We start from the raw sequence: 20,821 nt of genomic DNA, 5'->3' as shown, positions 1-20,821 counted from the left end.
TTTTCATCATTACCTTATAGAAAATAATGAACTTAATCACAATATGCTAATTTTTTGAGAAGGACCTGTACAACCAATTGAAATGAACTCCACTAATTTTGCCAAGAGGAGTGATCAAATATGAACTTGCTAACAAGATATTTACCTAAATATTAGTGGTTGTGTATGTTTATACATTGACCTGTATGTACAGGTTTGAAACTGTAGGGATCAGAGGAAAAACCACAATAAGCCCAAACTTGTGCAGCCAGTTCTTGTGCTTAAAAATCATTATAGTCCATCCTTGAAATAAAACAATTTATAAAAATCATTAAACTTCTGGTCAAATCTGGAGCAGAAGCAAACCCTCTAAATTCACAGTGTGAGCTTTTTAGGGGGTTTAAAAGTAGTCCATTGCATTTCTAAAATGGAAAAAAATACACATTCATCAAAAGCTGAGAGTGACATCTGTGGCATTTACACTACAACAGGGTCTCCGTATACACAGTTTTTCTCAATGCCGAGGTTGAACCAGTTGCCTTTCCCTCCTTTGTAGGAACTGGTGACGATTCTGGCCCAGCCGTGCTCTCCCTAAAAACAAACATAAAACCCTTTCATTCATCCAGCAAAAGGCATATACTGTGAGAGCGACTGCTAAAAAAACGAAATCTAGAATATAGTACAACCCCAAAAATAACTCCATATGAGAGTGCATTTTTAATCTGAACAGTCACTAGTTAGAGCTGAGGAGTGAAATAAACTGACCCAGAACTCTCCCCAGGAGTTCCTGACGATCCAGAACTCGCTGCCGTCTCCGTCTACGCCCCAGCCAGCCACTGAGATGATGTGATTCGGCAGAGAGAGGGGGTGAAACTCTGAGAAAACCCCGCCGGAGTATTCCTCCAGGGCATCAGTCGCCATTAGGGCACAACTGAGAGACAAAGATGGGAGTGAAAGCCGTTTTCTGCAGGTCTGTAATGCAGTTTGGAAATCTTTTTACGATGTTTTACACACACACACTCATCAAGTTTAATTTTTGATAAACTGCTTTCATTAAGCTCTCCACTGTTGCACCATTAAGCCCTTAATGATCCAGCTCCATCATACATCAGAGATCTGATTGTTCCATATGTTCCTAACAGAGCACTTCATTCTCAGACTGCAGGTTTACTGGTGTTTCCTAGAGTCTCTAGAAGTAGAATGGGAGGCAGATCCTTTAGTTATCAGGCTCCTCTCCTGTGGAACCAGCTCCCAGCTTTAGTCCGTGAGGCAGACACCCTGTCTACTTTTAAGGCTAGGCTTAAAACTCTCCTTTCTGATAAAGCTAACTATAAGCTTTATCAGAAAGAGTGGCTTAGGTTAGATAACCTAAACCACTAGTTTTGCTTCTATAAGTTTAGGCTACTGGAGGACATGCCCACTTTCACTCTCTCTCTGCTAAATTCTCCTACTACTCTCCAATGTTGCCTTTACTGTTATTTTAGCTTTTAACTGTTTTTTTTCCTCTTCGTCGAAGCTGCATCTGGCCTGGATTTGTGTTTAGCTGTGACACCTTCCTGGAGGGGGACATCGGCTGAGCTGCTGCTGCCAACAACTTTATGTTCTCCTTCTACAGACGATACACTTGGCCCTGTCTTTCAGTGTTCAACCCCGTCTCTCCTAGACATAGCTGCTGGCTGAACTTCTACTGTGCCTAAATGTATGTGCTCTTTCCTACTCTAGACTTGAAAACTGGCTCAGAGTTCATCTGCTTAGCTGTCTTTCTCTCCTAGATGAAGCCACTAAAATAGCCACTACCGTTTTACTTTTCTTTCTCATTGAAAGTACTCCTTGACCAGTACGTCTGTGCTCTTTTTGTGTGTATCCTCTTTCCTCTTAAACCCCAGGCCATCGTGGCAGATGGCCACTCACACTGAGCCTGGTTCTGCTGGAGGTTCCTTCCTGTTAAAAGGGAGATTTTCCTCTCCACTGTCTCTACATGCTCATCAAGGAGTGAATGCTGCCAAGTCACTGACTCAATGCAATCTGCTGGGTTTCCTTAGATAGAAAAACTTTTTAACCAATTTGAATAATAAGGTGGTTTACTCTCCTCTGTACATCCTGTCTGACACAGACCACGTTTCTTGTTCCTGATTGGTCTCACTTGCATCCCCCCCATATAAACCTCCTGCTGATGCTCCTTTCTTCATCTGTTACTACCTCAGACGGATCTCATGTTCATGCTTTCTAGAGGTTGTCAACTCTTCATTCACCTGATGTTGGTTGTCTAATAACACTGGCAGTGTTGCTGTTGGACTTCCCAGCTTGTAAACCTATAATTTTTAGGTATTATTTCCTCCTAAAAGTATTCACACCCCTAGCATTTTTAAACCTTTTCTCATGTTAGAACCACAGACGTTTAAGTCGTAGACCAACAGAATGTAGTGCTTCATGTGAAGTTAAGAGAAAACCACTTAAACGTTTGGTGTTCATACTCTTCCAGTCAAAAATTTTAGAACCTCTTTCATTTAAAGCAAGGAACACAGCAGACAGAATAGGAAGATATATGTTTAAAGCTGGTTCTTCAAGCTGTAGACATCACATGGAAGAATTTTCAATCCATCATCTGAAAGAAGTATGATAAAACTGCCAACCTACCAAGACATGGCAGTCCACCTAAACAGACTGACAGGACAAGGGGGGCATCCATCTAAGAAGCAGACAAAATGCCCCTGGTAACTCTGTTGGCATTACACAAATCCGACCTTTATGGAAGAATGGCATGCCTGTTGAACTGCGGAAAGAAAGCCATGAAGAGTCATGTCTGCAGTTTGCCAAAAGCAATGCAGGGAACATAGTAAACATGGGGAAGAAGGTGCTCTGATGAGATTAGATCAAGTTTGAACATTTGGGCTGGCAGAAAATGAACACTCCACATCTCCCTGAATGCACCATCCTCGCGCTGAAATATGGTGGTGGCAGCATCATGCTGTGGGGAGGCTTTTCTTGAGCAGGGACAGGGAAGCTGGTCAGAGTTGAGTAAATGGAGGCTGCAAAACACTGGAACAGAGGCTGTCCTACAAATACACTGAAGTTTGTGGTCGTAACATGACAAGCATGAAGAAGTTCAAGAGGTAGGAATACTTTAATCATTTTGACCACATGTGGATTACAAAAGATCCAATAAATTCAAACCTGTGCACCTAATTCTTTTAAAAAATGTATTAAAAGTTGTTTGTTTTTGATTTTTTTCCCAATAAAAATAATACTTCAAATAAAAAATTAAAAGCCACAGAATGTATTATATGCCTGATGGGTTCATGTAAACCTCTCACTGGAATTGTAGTTTGATGAAGAAAAGAACAACATCCTGTACCTAATGGGCCCGTTGGTGTAAATTTCGGCTTTCATCTGGTCTCTTCCAGAAATTTCTCCATAGTCTCCGACATTCCAAACGGTGTAGTTCTTCACAGCAGCACAGGATTCAAAGGAGCAGGTCCCACACTGATTGAACTGCATGCACTCTGAAACAAACCCAGAAGACTTTGACTGTTTACAGTTACGTTTATCTAGATTAGTAACTATTTATTAATATATAACAATTTCATACAAATAAATGCAACCCATCTGAGGTAAAAGGAGCATTAAACCAATACAATCAATAACAAATAACCCAGTTTGTTTTTCTATTCTTTAATCACAAGTAAAATAATAAAAAACAAAAGATTACAAAACCAGCATCTGTGGAAACGTTTCCAATTTTCTTTTTCCTTTTATGTCTTTTCATTTTGTAATACAGGTCCTTCTCAAAATATTAGCATATTGTGATAAAGTTCATTATTTTCCATAATATAATGATGAAAATTTAACATTCATATATTTTAGATTTATTGCACACTAACTGAAATATTTCAGGTCTTTTATTGTCTTAATACGGATGATTTTGGCATACAGCTCATGAAAACCCAAAATTCCTATCTCACAAAATTAGCATATTTCATCCGACCAATAAAAGAAAAGTGTTTTTAATACAAAAAACGTCAACCTTCAAATAATCATGTACAGTTATGCACTCAATACTTGGTCGGGAATCCTTTTGCAGAAATGACAGCTTCAATGCGGCGTGGCATGGAGGCAATCAGCCTGTGGCACTGCTGAGGTCTTATGGAGGCCCAGGATGCTTCGATAGCGGCCTTTAGCTCATCCAGAGTGTTGGGTCTTGAGTCTCTCAACGATCTCTTCACAATATCCCACAGATTCTCTATGGGGTTCAGGTCAGGAGAGTTGGCAGGCCAATTGAGCACAGTGATACCATGGTCAGTAAACCATTTACCAGTGGTTTTGGCACTGTGAGCAGGTGCCAGGTCGTGCTGAAAAATGAAATCTTCATCTCCATAAAGCTTTTCAGCAGATGGAAGCATGAAGTGCTCCAAAATCTCCTGATAGCTAGCTGCATTGACCCTGCCCTTGATAAAACACAGTGGACCAACACCAGCAGCTGACACGGCACCCCAGACCATCACTGACTGTGGGTACTTGACACTGGACTTCTGGCATTTTGGCATTTCCTTCTCCCCAGTCTTCCTCCAGACTCTGGCACCTTGATTTCCGAATGACATGCAGAATTTGCTTTCATCCGAAAAAAGTACTTTGGACCACTGAGCAACAGTCCAGTGCTGCTTCTCTGTAGCCCAGGTCAGGCGCTTCTGCCGCTGTTTCTGGTTCAAAAGTGGCTTGACCTGGGGAATGCGGCACCTGTAGCCCATTTCCTGCACACGCCTGTGCACGGTGGCTCTGGATGTTTCTACTCCAGACTCAGTCCACTGCTTCCGCAGGTCCCCCAAGGTCTGGAATCGGCCCTTCTCCACAATCTTCCTCAGGGTCCGGTCACCTCTTCTCGTTGTGCAGCGTTTTCTGCCACACTTTTTCCTTCCCACAGACTTCCCACTGAGGTGCCTTGATACAGCACTCTGGGAACAGGCTATTTGTTCAGAAATGTCTTTCTGTGTCTTACCCTCTTGCTTGAGGGTGTCAATAGTGGCCTTCTGGACAGCAGTCAGGTCGGCAGTCTTACCCATGATTGGGGTTTTGAGTGATGAACCAGGCTGGGAGTTTTAAAGGCCTCAGGAATCTTTTGCAGGTGTTTAGAGTTAACTCGTTGATTCAGATGATTAGGTTCATAGCTCGTTTAGAGACCCTTTTAATGATATGCTAATTTTGTGAGATAGAAATTTTGGGTTTTCATGAGCTGTATGCCAAAATCATCCGTATTAAGACAATAAAAGACCTGAAATATTTCAGTTAGTGTGCAATGAATCTAAAATATATGAATGTTAAATTTTCATCATGACATTATGGAAAATAATGAACTTTATCACAATATGCTAATATTTTGAGAAGGACCTGTATATGTATGTTTTGGGGTTTTTTAACCTAATAATTTCATTTTTCCTGATCAACAAATACATTAAATAACAAAATCCTGATCTAGGAAGTTCTAGAGGACAAAAAGGCAGTGAAATGCCATGTTTACGTTTATTATATAGGTGTGGATTTATCTCTATGTGCTGTCAGTAACTCGAAGTCCAAAACAATCAAGTGAATGTTTCAACATGTCAAATCAAAGCTAAGTCAAAATCTATTCAAATACATTTTAAAAAGTCTTATTTTTCATAAAATACTGAATTTTATCCTTAGATTAAAATGAGGAATATTTGTCCATATTTATCCTGACCTAGAAAAGAACAGAAATAATAAAATTACCTACTTTTCTACAGACACCATTTTGCCAAAAGTATTCACACCACTAAAACAATGAATTCTGGTGGACCTTATAGATTAGGGAAAGTATGTCTTCAAAGTTTATGTACATGTACAAGTAGACAGATATTTTCGGCAATATCAGTGTAGAAATACTGGCAGGCCACATTTCTGAATTATTTTAACTGACCTCTTCAACACTCATTAAACTAACTTTTCGTATTCTGCCGTAAAAACCTTTAGTTTTCAGTTTTAGAGTGACGTCAAAGTCAAACTACTTGTTTGTGAGAACAAACCCAGCCAATAAAGCTGATTCTGATTCTTTTACATGATGCTTAAGTGAGATCCAAAACATTTCTGATTTTACACATGCAGACATTTCCAGCAGCCAATTTCTAGGTTTCACAGATTCATTTTTTGCACTCTTTCTCTGCATTTAAGAACAAACATTTAATCTAAAATAATTTTTAAGAAGGTTTAATATTTAATGGGTAACATGGAAATTATATTCTATGTATCTTATTACTTTGCTAAATATGTGTTGGTGACTGTAGTTCAAGGTATGTTTATTAGTTTGAAAAATACTAACAAAATGTTACATTAATGATATCTGATAAACACTGTAGCCATTCATATAAAACCTCTGGTTTCTCTCCTGTGTTATTTCTATTTTCTTAGATACTGTCATAATGAATGAGGACTTGTATTTTGCTGTTTATTGTTTAAAATGACAAACTATCATTATAGTCATATTAATTTATGTAGGCCTTCCTTCTTTAACCATCTAGATTCCTATAAATAAGAAATTATTTTGTTATAAATAGTAAAAATTACCTCTTAAGCCTTGTTTATTTAAAAAATATAGGTGAGAATCTGGAAACACACCGAAAAAAGGCCTGAAAAATAAAACTGATTTCACATTTTTCATAGATTTAATCAGTTTAAAGGCACCTTGCTTTAGAGTCGACTAAAATAATACAAGCTCATCTGTATAGATGAAAAATGTCCCGTGTGTGTTCCTTTCTATTAATTTGAACATGTAGGAACCCCTCACTAAAATATAAATTAATCAGTTAACTGGGAAGAGTCTGAAAAAAAACGGAGGATTCCTTACTTTGATTGACAGCTTGGTAGTTGTTGCAGGTTTCATCGGGGATCCCCGTTTTATGGGCGTAGGCGTAGACTCTCAGGTGATCTCCTCCAAAACAAGAGCCCGCCCTCCCGCAGTCGATCACGTTCTGGACAGACAGGTAGGCGGACGGCCACGCTCCACCTCGCTTTATGTTGATGCGATCTTAAAATAAGAATATCAACCGTTGCCATAAAACCGTAGGTATTTCTTTTTTTCCTCTTTCCCATGGTTACCTGCCAGGGCGCTGGTGGCTCCCATGGCCCAGCAGGAGCCACAGTACTGGGGGATGTGCTGATTCCTGGTGACGCTCACATAGCTCTTTCCGGTGATGTTCCTCCAGTCCCACGACGGAGGAAGATCCAACGCTTTGATATACTCGTGTGGCCGAGCATGAGTCCTGCAATGTCAGAAAGGTAAGGAAGCAATTACTGTGAAACTGCAAATTGAAAAAGCACTTGCACAAATTAGAGCTCGGCACAGGTCTTTCTCTTCTTTTGCAAAAGATTTCTTCTTCTTAACACTGTGTGAGTGATCATGACTGCTTTTCCTGTGACATCCTGTGCATTCACCTGACTGACGATGTATGCTGATGACTGACATCTCTTCTAGGATGAAAATCCAACAGAAATCTAGTCATTTATTTGACTTTAGCATCCACATAAATAGTCAGATCTTTCAAAACTGACATGTTCAAATTAAAATCAGAAAACAGAAACACAACCGAGAAGTCAGGTAACTGTCTTCTTCTATAATCATTTCAATTGAGTAACAATGTTGAATGGTAAAAATTCTTTTGGAAAGTTGTGTAATGCACTAATTAGAGAGTAAATTGTGTGCCTCAATTAACGTAGTAAAATATTTGCCTCCAAGCCTGTTCAGAGGACATTTTGTATTCTAGGTAGGTGTGCTTTACCATCTTTTATGGTCACAAAACCTTTTCACTATTACCTAATGTAAATTCTTCCTGAATCTGGACAAAAAGACTGGCGGAAGATCTGCCTAAGAAGAAATCAGTTAAATTTTTGGCTTTTGGAAGAGAAATGGGCACACAGCATCACAGATGTGTTGTGCCTCTGTGTTACATCATATTTATACCCAAGGTAAACAGGAAGTCATCAATAAATAATTCAAAAGGTCCTAAAAACAACTTCAAAAAAGAATAAATTGCCAAAATGCATCAGTTACATCAAATCTATAGGTATTATCAGGTTGTGGGATCGTCTTGATTTTTACCTCAAATCAATATTTTTTATATAATTTTATAAGGGGCCCCACAATATTAGTAAAACATGTAATTATGATACAATTAATGTACATTAACCCATATTTTCTTTACTTTTATTCATCAAAATTTCCCCCCCAGTCTCTGCTTTAGCATCTCAGCTACTAACAATATAATATCAGATGTGGGCATCGAGGGCAACTGGGTCCCATCCAAAAGGAAAAATATATTACAAACATGCAGAACCCGAATGCTTTGCACTCAAAATACACTGCTCAAAAAAATAAAGGGAACACTCAAATAACACATCCTAGATCTGAATGAATGAAATATTCTCATTGAATACTTTGTTCTGTACAAAGTTGAATGTGCTGACAACAAAATCACAAAAATCATCAATGGAAATCAAATTTATTAACCAATGGAGGCCTGGATTTGGAGTCACACACAAAATTAAAGTGTAAAAACACACTACAGGCTGATCCAACTTTGATGTAATGTCCTTAAAACAAGTCAAAATGAGGCTCAGTATTGTGTGTGGCCTCCACGTGTCTGTATGACCTCCCTAAAACGCCTGGACATGCTACCAATGAGACGGCTGATGGTCTCCTGAGGGATCTCCTCCCAGACCTGGACTAAAGCATCCGCCAACTCCTGGTCAGTCTGTGGTGCAACGTGACGTTGGTGGATGGAGCGAGACATGATGTCCCAGATGTGCTCAATCAGATTCAGGTCTGGGGAACGGGCGGGTCAGTCCATAGCTTCAATGTCTTCATCTTGCAGGAACTGCTGACACACTCCAGCCACATGAGGTCTAGCATTGTCCTGCATTAGGAGGAACCCAGGGACAACCGCACCAGCATATAGTCTCACAAGGGGTCTGAGGATCTCATCTCGGTACCTAATGGTAGTCAGGCTACCTCTGGCGAGCACATGGAGGGCCGTGCAGTCCTCCAAAGAAATGCCACCCCACACCATTACTGACCCACTGCCAAACTGGTCATGCTGAAGGATGTTGCAGGCAGTAGATCGCTCTCCACGGTGTCTCCAGACTCTGTCACGTCTGTCACATGTGCTCAGTGTGAACCTGCTTTCATCTGTGAAGAGCACAAGGCGCCAGTGGCGAATTTGCCAATCCTGGTGTTCTCTGGCAAATGCCAAGCGTCCTGCATGATGTTGGGCTGTGAGAACAGTTGGTTTCTAACTGTTTGTGCAGACACATGCACATTTGTGGCCTGCTGGAGGTCATTTTGCAGGGCTCTGGCAGTGCTCCTCCTGTTCCTCCTTGCACAAAGGTGGAGGTAGCGGTCCTGCTGCTGGGTTGTTGCCCTCCTACGGCCTCCTCCACGTCTCCTGGTGTACTGGCCTGTCTCCTGGTAGCGCCTCCAGGCTCTGGACACTACGCTGACAGACACAGCAAACTTTCTTGCCACAGCTCGCATTGATGTGCCATCCTGGATGAGCTGCACTACCTGAGCCACTTGTGAGTCCGTCTCATGCTACCACGAGCGTGAAAGCACCACCAACATTCAAAAATGACCAAAACATCAGCCAGAAAGCATAGGTACTGAGAAGTGGTCTGTGGTCCCCACCTGCAGAACCACTCCTTTATTGAGTGTGTCTTGCTAATCGCCAAAGATTTCCCCCTGTTGTCTATTCCATTTGTACAACATCATGTGAAATTGATTGTCAATCAGTGTTGCTTCCTAAGTGGACAGTTTGATTTCATAGAAGTTTGATTTACTTGGAGTTATATTGTGTTGTTTAAGTGTTCCCTTTATTTTTTGAGCAGCGTAGAATAGCCAACCGGATATTGCATCCAAGCCTGGGGTTACAAGGCCAGATATTTTAAAACAACCAAGCATCAATCCGTATCCGCTGGTGCGTGGTCCTACCAAACTGTGGATTTACTTAGCATGAGTAAAAGATATTTGCGTGGGCAGGGCACCAAAACTGACTCTAGCCCAGGGGCCCAAGTCCTCCTGAATCCAGCCATTGCCCAAGCCATCTTTTGCAGCACACATTGATGTTGTGCCATAAGTGCTTTTTAAAACATTGTGCAACATTTCTTTTTATTATAGTTTTTGTTCATATATCATCAAGCTCTGTGATTTTTCAGCTGTAAAAAAGAGACTATATACAGTAAATAAAGCTTATTTAATAAAGGACATTTTTCCATTGTGGTGAAGAGAGAGCTGAGCCGAAAAGCAAAGCTCTCAATTTACTGGTCGGTCTACGTTCCTACCATCACCTATGGCCATGAACTTTGGGTCATGACCGAAAGAACGAGATCACGGATACAAGCGGCTGAAATGAGCTTCCTCCGTAGGGTGGCCGGGCACTCCCTTAGAGATAGGGTGAGGAGCTCGGCCATCCGGGAGGGGCTCGGAGTAGAGCCGCTGCTCCTCCACATCGAGAGGAGCCAGTTGAGGTGGCTCGGGCATCTATACCGGATGCCTCCTGGACGCCTTCCTCGGGAGGTGTTCCAGGCACGTCCCACCGGGAGGAGGCCCAGGGGACGGCCCAGGACACGCTGGAGGGACTATGTCTCTCGGCTGGCCTGGGAACGCCTTGGGCTCCCCCTGGAGGAGCTGGAGCAGGTGCCTGGAGAGAGGGACGTCTGGGCGTCTCTGCTGAGTCTGCTGCCCCCGCGACCCGGTCCTGGATAAGCGGAAGACGACGAACGAACGAACATTTTTACTAAAGATGGGATTTTCAATCCACTTAATAAATATACTCAGATTTACAGGCTAGATTTGGGTTCTGTATGAGATTATGCTGCTAGAAAAGAGAAATTAATTCCTTTAAGGGCCTTTTACACATCTTGACCAGTGGTGCCAATAACTGAACTGTATGAAAAGACAAAGGAAGCTGTTTGCACAGACTTAAAAATTAAATGGAAAAGTTTCTAATAAATCATTCATTTTTTCATTCTGTCATCTTATTCCTGCCACTGAATGAGTGTCGTGTCTTATTTCACCAATACTAACATCTGTGAGCTTATGTTTATTTTTATTTGAGTGAGTTAATATAATGACATATTTTTCAGGTAAAACTCCCAACGTTGCCTTCACATTGTTCTAATCTAAGATAGTAATTTTTAAAGCCAGTGCCAAATATCTGTCCGCCTCTGACTTTCACCCTGATATTATGGAGGAGACTGCAGACAGTCGGGGTCAAATTATCCTCAACAAAGTTGGTCGGCTGCAAGTTAGACCATGTTTGGCTTTTAGTTTCTGCCAAATGTAAACTTTGATCAGTAAGGTTTTCAGATCAGGCTCCCGTGATTCAGCTGCTGAGACAAATCATCTACTCTCTGTGATGTTTACTGTTGACATACCAGATGATTCCAGCAGGGGGCAACATTGAGTTTTCAGGCCGTTGTGGTTTGTCCTCAAACAAAATAAAACAGGCAGAATGAAAACGTTCTCCTCGTTGGTTGAACTAATCTTCCGTCAACAACATTGATTTTATGTTGCTATATCAGTTTTCTTTTGTCCGGACAACTTTGCTGCAGTCAACAGATCGACCTGTGAGTGGCGAGCAACAGAAACTCAGAGCAACACTGATGCTGCCACATGCAGTTTGCACCTACTGAGGGTGTAAACAAACAGAGGCAGCTCTCACATTATCCCTGAAAGAACAGACGAGTCCCAATTACAATGCAAGCAGAGTAAACTAAATTTAAACAAGCCCAACGAACGCATTGATTGGTTCTAAGAGACCAGGGTTCTGAAACCTGCTGCTCCGAATGGCTCTTAATAACTTTGGTTAAAAATGATTTAAAAAATAATAATAATTCAAATAATGCTTTTATTTGAATTTTATTATTATTTTTATTTAAATATACATATAACAAATACAGGTTTTTAGCTGTTTTTGTGTGTGTCATGCAATAGCATTGAATTTCCACAACAGTATGATGCTAAAAAGTACCTGAATTATTTATTTAGAACGATTTTTCTCATTAGGTTGGAAACTGTTTCTCTTCACAAATATTATCGTCTCAAAAGAAAATATGTCCCGGCTTTTTTTTTTTTTTTTTGTGCTAAAGTTTGGTTGTCTTTACTTTCAAACTTAATAATAGAAATAAGGTCATAGTTCCTCAAAAAATAGAAAAATTCCTATTAAAATGATAATTTAAAAAAAAGTTGTCTTTTGCAAAAAGGTTGTGTTACCTGTGCGGCTCTAAACGGGTTTTATTTAGCTGCAATGGGGGTAAAAATGTCTATTTGGGTTGCAAAGGTTGCAAACCTGTGCGAGCCAACCAAACCAGTTTAGAACAGGTTACAATCTCCATGCAACCAGGGAGGCTGGAGATGGGGAGAGAAAATATACCCTTGAACGCAACATGAAGCAGTACAATAGACAGCGGTGAAAAACCTTTGAGTTCAATTCACCTTTAAAGTTTAAAGTTTGATTTGGTGATATTACTAAACAATTTTATACGAACATCTCTTTCCCCAAAGGATCCCTCGACACCAGTAACTCCTAGAAGACATAGACTTGTCAACAACAAGCTGAAATCTTTTACCTGTGTCAGTGATCTAAATGTTACTTACTTGACTGAGTCTGGTCTGTCATCTTTAATGGGCTTGTAGCAGGGCGCTGACAGGTATTTGGCAGTACTGGTTTCCAGCGAAAGCGATGCTAAACAAAACAGCAGCGGGCAGACATTTAAAGTCGCCATCTTGACTCCTCCCTCTCCCTCTCCCTCTCTTCGCTCAGAGGTGAGGATGCGGTTATGGAGCGCCCTCTGCTGGCTGGAAACACCACAATGCCGCTATGCTCCATTCACTATAGAAGTGAGGTGAAATAAACTTAAAGAAATTACAAAACAAACGCGAAACTAAATAATAGACTAATAATAAACTAATAAAAGATTTCACAAAAGTCAGATTTGAAAAAAAATATACAGAAATGAATCAAAGATTTTATTCTAGAAAAGCTGCGGTAAATCAACAGAATCAAAGTACTTGGAAGCTGTTTTATATATAACAACTAAATAAATGGCCACAGAAAGTTGTTTTTTATTGGAGGGTGTGTTTGCACCTCAACCATAACTGAGCCAGTTTAGGCTAAACCTGACTCCTCCTTACTCCAACCAACAGGGAGGGAGGAAGGATCCCTCCCTGATAAACTAAGCCACTCTAACCATAAGCTTTATCAAAAAGTAAAGTTTTAAGCCTAGCCTTAAAAGTAGACAGGGTGTTTGCCTCTCGGACTAAAACTGGGAGCTGGTTTCACAGGAGAGGAGCCTGATAACTAAAGGATCTGCCTCCCATTCTACTTCTAGAGACTCTAGGAACCACCAGTAAACCTGCAGTCTGAGAACGAAGTGCTCTGTTAGGAACATATGGAACAATCAGATCTCTGATGTATAATGGAGCTAGATCATTAAGGGCTTTATATGTGAGGAGGAGAATTTTAAATTCTATTCTGGATTTAACAAGGAGCCAATGAAGGGAAGCTAAAATAGGAGAAATATGATCTGTCTTTTTAATTTTCATCAGAACTCTTGCTGGACATCCTTTGTGGACATCCTGATAGTAAAGAATTACAATAGTCCAGCCTTGAAGTAACAAATGTATGGACTAGTTTTTCAGCGTCACTCCTAGAAAGAATATTTCTCATTTTGGCAATGTTCCGGAGATGAAAGAAGGAAATCCTAGAAACCTGTTTAATATGGGATTTAAATGACATGTCCATCATATCCATCTTGGATATCCTTATCCTTCCTTTTTTGAGAGACATAGACAGATCACTTTAATTTGACTTGAATATTCGCTCCCTGGCTCCACCTGTGGATCTTTCTGTCTGCCTCACACAATATAGACACCCACTGTAACTCACACAATTGAACCTATCTGTAAAACATATTGTTTGGGGAACACAAACAGTGGGAAGTTATGGTCTAATGAGAAAAATACGGTTTTGTACTGCCGAAATAGTTAAAGAATGAGTATGGTACAGGTATTGGTGAAAATGTTTAACTAAAATATAGCCAGGGATGGATGATGTCCACTTTAATGGAAAAGTGGTTAATTACAATTTATTCCTAACATGTAGTCTTCCTAACATAAAATCTATACGCAAAATGTTTTAATTTAACGGTAATGATAAGTTTGTGAGGTTTTTGCCATTTCAGGCCGACTTTTAAACAGACAAACAAAACACGTGTTTTGTGAATTTACACAGGTTGGCCAGTAGATGGAAGTGTATATAATGACACACAACAGTCCAATAAAGTGACTTATATGTAAGTATGCCATCAACATCCACAAAGAAAAGAAAGCGCTTGAGTAGTTGTCTATTGTAGCGTTCATTGTGCGCTAAAGGTTCCATTTCACACCAATTTAACTATTAGACAATAGCAGCTCAGAGCACACAATGAGAAAAAATAGAGAAATATTAATATTAAAGCAGGACCAAGTACTTCAGTAGAAGGCAACTGGACTTCTCTTGTTTCTTGAAAACGTTTCACATCTTATCCAAAAGGCTTCCTAAGCTCTGAACATCGTTGGAAGTAACAGAGTTACAAATTGTAGTCAGAGTCATCACAGTAATAGGGCTGTTAAGGTCAATACTGGAGTCACTGGCCGTACCCTCTGTTGCTTGACAATCGAAACACGTCCATATTGATGCCATTAGAGTTGTTTTGGTCACATATTTAATTTCCCTTTGGGATTAATAAAGTATTTTTGAATTGAATTGAATGTCCCATGGTGTGAATTGCTGAAAAACCATCAGAGCTAAAGATTAGGTGATAGAAACATGTTTTTCCATGTTTAGCATAGATTGCTTCTTTTATTTCTCCTTAAAGCAGGACAGTGGAGCTGCAATTTCACATAATTTTCTTTTGATGGAACAAAACAACTGCAGCCCTCCAGTCACAGTTTCTTACTGGTTCTTATTACAACTTTTCTAGATGCCTGTTCTCTGGGAGCAACTAATTATGTACCTAGAAGAGATTTGCTAATGTGTCTCATTGGAAGGTGAGCAGAGTATGAAATGAGCTTTTTTATAGTTTAAACTCACACTAACAGGCAACACAAAAAACAAAATATATGATATCTCTACGTTTTAAATTGGATCTAAAGGGTACCGAATTTTTACAGCTAACAGATAACTCATAAGAACTTAATACTGAGACCAAACATGAAAAAATATCATTTAGAGCTGGGTTACTAACTATGTGCCCAACAAGAGATATCTCATTTAACATATGTAAAACCATAACTTATAAATACCGTATTGAGAAAGTCATTTAAAGTTGTGAGCAAAATATGTTAATTGTTTCAATATGTACCTAATATTTATGTCAGGGAAGATTAAAGCATAAACAGACAAAAAAAACATCCAGATAAATCAAGAAAGAAGTCATCTGATGGGTGAAAGCGTTGTGCCTTAGAAAAAATACATTGATCAATAAAATAATTGATCAACCAAATATACAAAAAATGAGCTGTATAAAATCAGATTAAAAAGACAGAAAAGCTAAAGAATGATAAATAGTCAATGAATGAACAAAGCTGATATTCAGATATAAATCACAAAGCTGCATTGGCAAATAAGATGATACCATAACTCTTTTCCAATGGTTATAATCAGTCTGACAGAGGGAGGTATCCCAATCATTGTGGTTTTTAGTATAACAAGGACCATTAGTGGGACCCTTTGTGAGGTGCCTTGAGACGACATTGTTGTAAATAAGCGCCGTTTAACTAAATAATCTGAACTGAAACTATCTCTGTAGTTATGCTGCAATAGGCTTCGGCTGCTGGAGGACATAACGACCACTTTCACCCTCTTTGCTACATTCTCACACTACTCTCCAATTTTGCATTATTTGCTGTTATTTCAGCTTTTAACTTTGTTCTCTTTTCTCTTCCTAGAAGCTACACCTGGCCTGACTCTGTGTCTACCTGTGACACCTTTCTAGAGAGGGGAATCGTCCGAGCTTCTGCTGGCAACAACTTAATGCTCACCCTCTACCGATGATCCACATAGCCCTCTCTTTCAGTGTTTAACCCTTTCTCTCTCCTAGACATGGAAATTGACTGAGCTTTTACTGTAACAAACTCTATGTGCTCTCTTTCAGACTCTAATCTTGAAAACTGGCTCAGAGTTTATCTGTTCTTTCTTTCTAGGTGAAGCAACTAAAGGAGCTACATCCATTAACATTTACTTTTCCTTCCCATAGAAAGTACTCCTGGATCAGTGCTTCTTTGTTCTCTTTGTGTCTCTGTTCTTTCTCTCAAACCCCAGTCGGTCGTGGCAGATGGCCGCTCACACTGAGCCTGGTTCTGCTGGAGGTTTCTTCCTGTTAAAAGGGAGTTTTTCCTCTCCACTGTCGCTACATGCATGCTCAGTATGAGGGATTGCTGCAAAGTCAACGCCAGTGACTGTCCACAGTCTCTACAAGCTCATCCAGGAGGAGTGAATGCTGCAAATCTCTGACTGGATGCAATCTGCTGGGTTTCCTTAGATAGAAAAACTTTTTATCCAATTTGAATAAATAACTAACTCTGACTGGTTCAATGGTTAGGATTAATTGGAATGTATGTACCTGACTTTTGTGAAGTGCCTTGAGACAACATGTGTTGTGAATTGGTGCTATATAAATAAACTGAATTGAATTGAATTGAATATGATGAAGATGAAGTAGCTTAGGATATCTATAAAACTGAGGATTTGCCCTCTCACAGAGCTCCAGGACATAAATAAACATATTATCCAATAGTTGTAAGCCTGCATATACAAACCTTTATAATTTGGTTACTGTATTATTGAATTCATTGATGGCACTTTATTTCTGTTTCCCCTTCCCTTTCCCTGCATAATACTGTCGTTTTTTGCAGAGATGCTTTTATTCGGGAGTAAATATTATATTGAGAGATGGATGAAACAGGAGGATGTATTTCTTTTATCATTTTCACTCAATACATGTTTTATAAATGTTGTTTGTCATTTATTAATTTAAAAGTCTGAAGGAATGCTGTCCACCTAAGTGGACATGTAAAAAATATTTTAAAAAGTAAGAAAAACAATAATGTAATATTTATCAATTTTGAAAGAGGATTGAAGGCAATGAAATGGCAACATGATTAAGTTATAATAAAAATATAAAACTACACAATTTGACGTGTTAAATCATATTTTCCTTGTTTATTTCCTCAATGATTTTAATCCTCATTGAAAATAAGTGGTAGAGAGCTGCCTTTTTTGCACACTTAGCAGGAAACTTTTTTAAATGAGCACACTTAGTTCCCTGTTAAAATCACATTAAGCTTAATGCAACATAAATGACTGGGTGTGTTATCGTTGTAAATAATCAGCTCTTAACAAGGTTATCACATTACTGGAGGAGGCCTGAACATCTCTGCATCCAGTATTTCTAGCAGGGAAGCAATAATACTTGTGTTTTAAATGACTGGAGATTAAATCTGCATCGGCCACCAAATAAAGCCTGGAGAGAGAGGGAACAAAGAAACTACTGAGAAGAAAATACAAAAAAGACAGTGAGCATAGAAAGTTGGTTTAAAAATGAACTTACTTGATGCCAAGTCTATTAAACTGAACTTTTTTTTAATATATATATGACTTCTATTTTGACTTTGTCTTTTTTCTAGATTTTTTCGTTACTTTTGGTACACTTCCTGTTTTAGTTTTTCAGAGATCCCTCTGTTTCCCTAATGTTTACTTAGGCCAGGGGGCCTCCGACCTGCGGCTCCAATGTGGCTCTTAATAACTTTGGCCAAGAAGAATGGAGCAATGCTAAAAATGTAAATGGTCATTTAAAATGCAAGCTTCAGCAGCATTTCCTAGGCTTAAAGAAAAATGTGCATACAATTCCCACAAAGAATGACACTAAGGAATAATTTTTTATTATGTACTTGGTTTTTTCAATACTTTGCAAACTAGCTGCTTTTTTTTCCTGTTATTAATAATTTGTAAATGAAAATACCAGTATCTCCCTTTCGTTTTGGTGCTTGTTGCATCAGATTCCCTGACGTAAATTTTGTATTCAGGAGAATAAAAAGAGTTCTCTGAGGGAGGCTGAGGTTTGATCGACTTTATGAAAACATAAACAGTCCTTCACAACAAAGCGAACACTAAATTATGACTGAGCATCAGAAAATTGACGCATGTGTAATTGAAAAGAAGGAGCCTCAGTGTACCCAGAAGGAGTCGCTGACCTCAGATTATTTATTGCCCTGCATTTAAACCTGCAGCGCACAAACTTTACTCCACAGACATTTCACTCAAATATTTAGCTGAAACTCTATTTTAAATCACGTATTGTATTTTCTTTGAGTGGAGATGTTCCGTCCCGTGAAGTGCTGTAAAATCCCATCAAACTTCAACCCCTGGGATCATCACTGCTGCGTTAAAAGCTACACTCCATCCCTGATTTGGTGCCTCTTCAAAAGCAGAAACTGCTCTCAATAATGCAGGTAAGAGGGTCAGTCGGTGGGGCTGTAAATATTTTAAAACGTAATGTGGTGTTACAAACAATCTGTGAAATCCTTTCGATGAGACCAACATCCGTTATGTGTGCATTAACATGAACTTCTTCCTGTTTTTTGAACAGGGGAGGCGACAAAAGGCTAAATACACGTCAAGCATCGTTTAAGTGGAAGCATTTCTCTGCAACAATTTGCAAGTATTGTAAGCGGAAAGACCTGCTCCACTGTGCAGCACACAAACAAAGAGGACAACCATGCAGCTGTGTTATCATAGAAAATTTAATAAACTAAACTCTGTGAGCTGTAGAAATACAGCTCTGAAAATTAGAATAGCATAACAAAATTCAATATTACATCTCTTTATTTCCCCTGACTAACTCTGCCTTGTCTTATCATCACTTTATGGAAACATTTAGTTTTTGTAATGTCAGTTTTTTCCTTTATTTTCTCTAATTATTAATGACTGTCTTTGCAGTGGCATGGTGTATAATGCTGTGGATTTTCTTTGTACCTTTCTCATAATGTTGTACAATGAGATCCTTTTGTTTATTTGTAACCTTTCTGCAAACTAAGGCTTTAACTTAAGCATGTAAAATTAGTAAAAGATAAATGTCACATCAGTAGGAAAAAATCATAGTGACCATTATATTATATTGTGCATTTGAACTTTGTCTCAATCTCAGGTGGTGCTTAAACATTAGAATTTTTTTTGTGTGTTTTACAAATATAATACAGGTTTTGAAAATCTGAAATTATAGGTTTTGAGATCAGATTGCAACTAACAAAATACCTCTTTAGTTTAGCATCAAAACCTAAACTACGAGACCATTACCATGTTCAGTATCATCTGCCACCCATGGTGTACAGCCGTATTTCCCCACAGTGCTTAGACTACCAACACCACAGGGGGGCACTCACCACCTCTGATTGGTAATGCAATAAAAGCAATAGAAAACTTGCACTTAAGGCAATTGATGGACGTTTTGTTTCCATGTTGCGACCCCATGCCACTCTGGGTAAAAAGCCCCGTGTTTTTTTTCTGAACCACCACTGGCCATGAATATTCTGCTGAAAGCTGGAACAACAAGATCGAAGGATCTAACCCAAAAAAGAAAATTCCTGTCTGCCATTATTGAGTTTCTTCTTGAAAAGGACCTGGCACATGTGCAACGTGCAATGACAGTAAAGTTTTTATCCATTTCTTGCTTGTTTCTCCAGTGTATTGTCCCCATTATTGCTGCTCCTTGTGTTTTCGATTCAGATTTCTTTCACCGTCCATGTTCATTTTTAGTAAGTTTGGACTCTTATTATTTTAATAAATTCATATTTTAACCACTCCAAATGTTGCCTGCTCCTACATTTGTCTTCTACTCCCCCAACTCTAAAAATAACCCACATTTTTTTGTGCTATCCTGGGGTTGATATTCTTAGTTTTTAATTCAAAATTTTTTATCATCACATCAAAATTGTTATTGTTAAAAACTTGGAAAACGATAAGTTTATTTAATTTTGTTTTTAAAAATAAGTGTCAAACATCAGTGTATCATCAGTAAATTCCCTTTTGATGTTTCTGATGTGTGGTTAAAGTCATAATTGGAGTGCAAAAGCAAGAAACAAACATAAATTAGGTTATTTTATAAGTTAAATATAATGCAAAGTGGAGTTGTCAGGTTTTACATATGAAAGCCCAATTACAAACATATTTATCTGCATTCCTGAAGAGTGGATCTGTCCTCCACCACCACAGAAAAAAGCCCACTTCAGAAGTCCAACCTTTAGAGTGCGTGGAAACTGCATCCATGTAAATATTGTACGCACAGTTTGGATTTCACTCGTGGATCAATACTGAAGCAATTTGTACTCTAATCTCATCAGCTCTGCTTTCTTCTTACGGCAGCCAGGTCAGCCTTGGATCTTTAGTCAAAAGAAATTCAGCATTTTGAAGGATTTTCTCATTAATAAATTACTGTAGGATGGATCCTGTAATATCAAAATGTTTAAAAGATAATCAATTTGTGCTTTTTATCCAAGTAATTTGAAACTTTGCATGTGTTTTTGTGATGAACTAAAACCTCTTGGGAACACAAAGAAGAAAGAAAAGTCTTTCAGTGGTTGGGGGATTTAATTTAGAGACAGATTTATTTATTTTTAAGGGCTGCTTTTTAATAAAAATCATCTCCGGACTCTTACCATACCTGTTATGTACTGAGTTTCTTAACCTTTTTTATATAAAACTATCATAATTGTGTTATCTATCTGTTTTTGCAAGTTTGGGACATA

General features: G+C 38.9%; 1 protein-coding gene across 1 annotated transcript; it reads right to left on the bottom strand.

Moving 5' to 3' along the window:
- Nucleotides 1–239: 239 nt before the first annotated feature.
- LOC124870136 (cathepsin Z) lies at nucleotides 240–14,709 on the bottom strand. Its single transcript, XM_047368660.1, has 7 exons — nucleotides 14,678–14,709; nucleotides 12,635–12,835; nucleotides 7,084–7,247; nucleotides 6,833–7,012; nucleotides 3,335–3,482; nucleotides 745–910; nucleotides 240–570 (listed from the first exon to the last, which is right to left on the bottom strand). The coding sequence occupies exons 1-7, from the start codon at nucleotides 14,707–14,709 to the stop codon at nucleotides 457–459; spliced, it is 1,005 nt and encodes a 334-aa protein (XP_047224616.1). The 3' UTR covers nucleotides 240–456.
- Nucleotides 14,710–20,821: the final 6,112 nt, after the last annotated feature.

Source organism: Girardinichthys multiradiatus, chromosome 6 (genome assembly GCF_021462225.1).
Source record: "Girardinichthys multiradiatus isolate DD_20200921_A chromosome 6, DD_fGirMul_XY1, whole genome shotgun sequence".
NCBI lineage: Eukaryota > Metazoa > Chordata > Actinopteri > Cyprinodontiformes > Goodeidae > Girardinichthys > Girardinichthys multiradiatus.
Note: the sequence above shows the minus strand (reverse complement) of the source record. Positions and strands in the feature narration are given on the sequence as shown.

Bases quoted from the DNA above. Each gene is read 5' to 3' on its own strand.
- LOC124870136 (XM_047368660.1), bottom strand. From the start codon at position 14,709: ATGGACGTGTTTCGATTGTCAAGCAACAGAGG. The intron at 12,836-14,677 runs GTACGGCCAGTG...TGGTGTTTCCAG, and splicing joins CGATTGTCAAGCAACAGAGG to CCAGCAGAGGGCGCTCCATA. The intron at 911-3,334 runs GTACAGGATGTT...TTTGTCTCTCAG, and splicing joins TACACCAACGGGCCCATTAG to TTGTGCCCTAATGGCGACTG.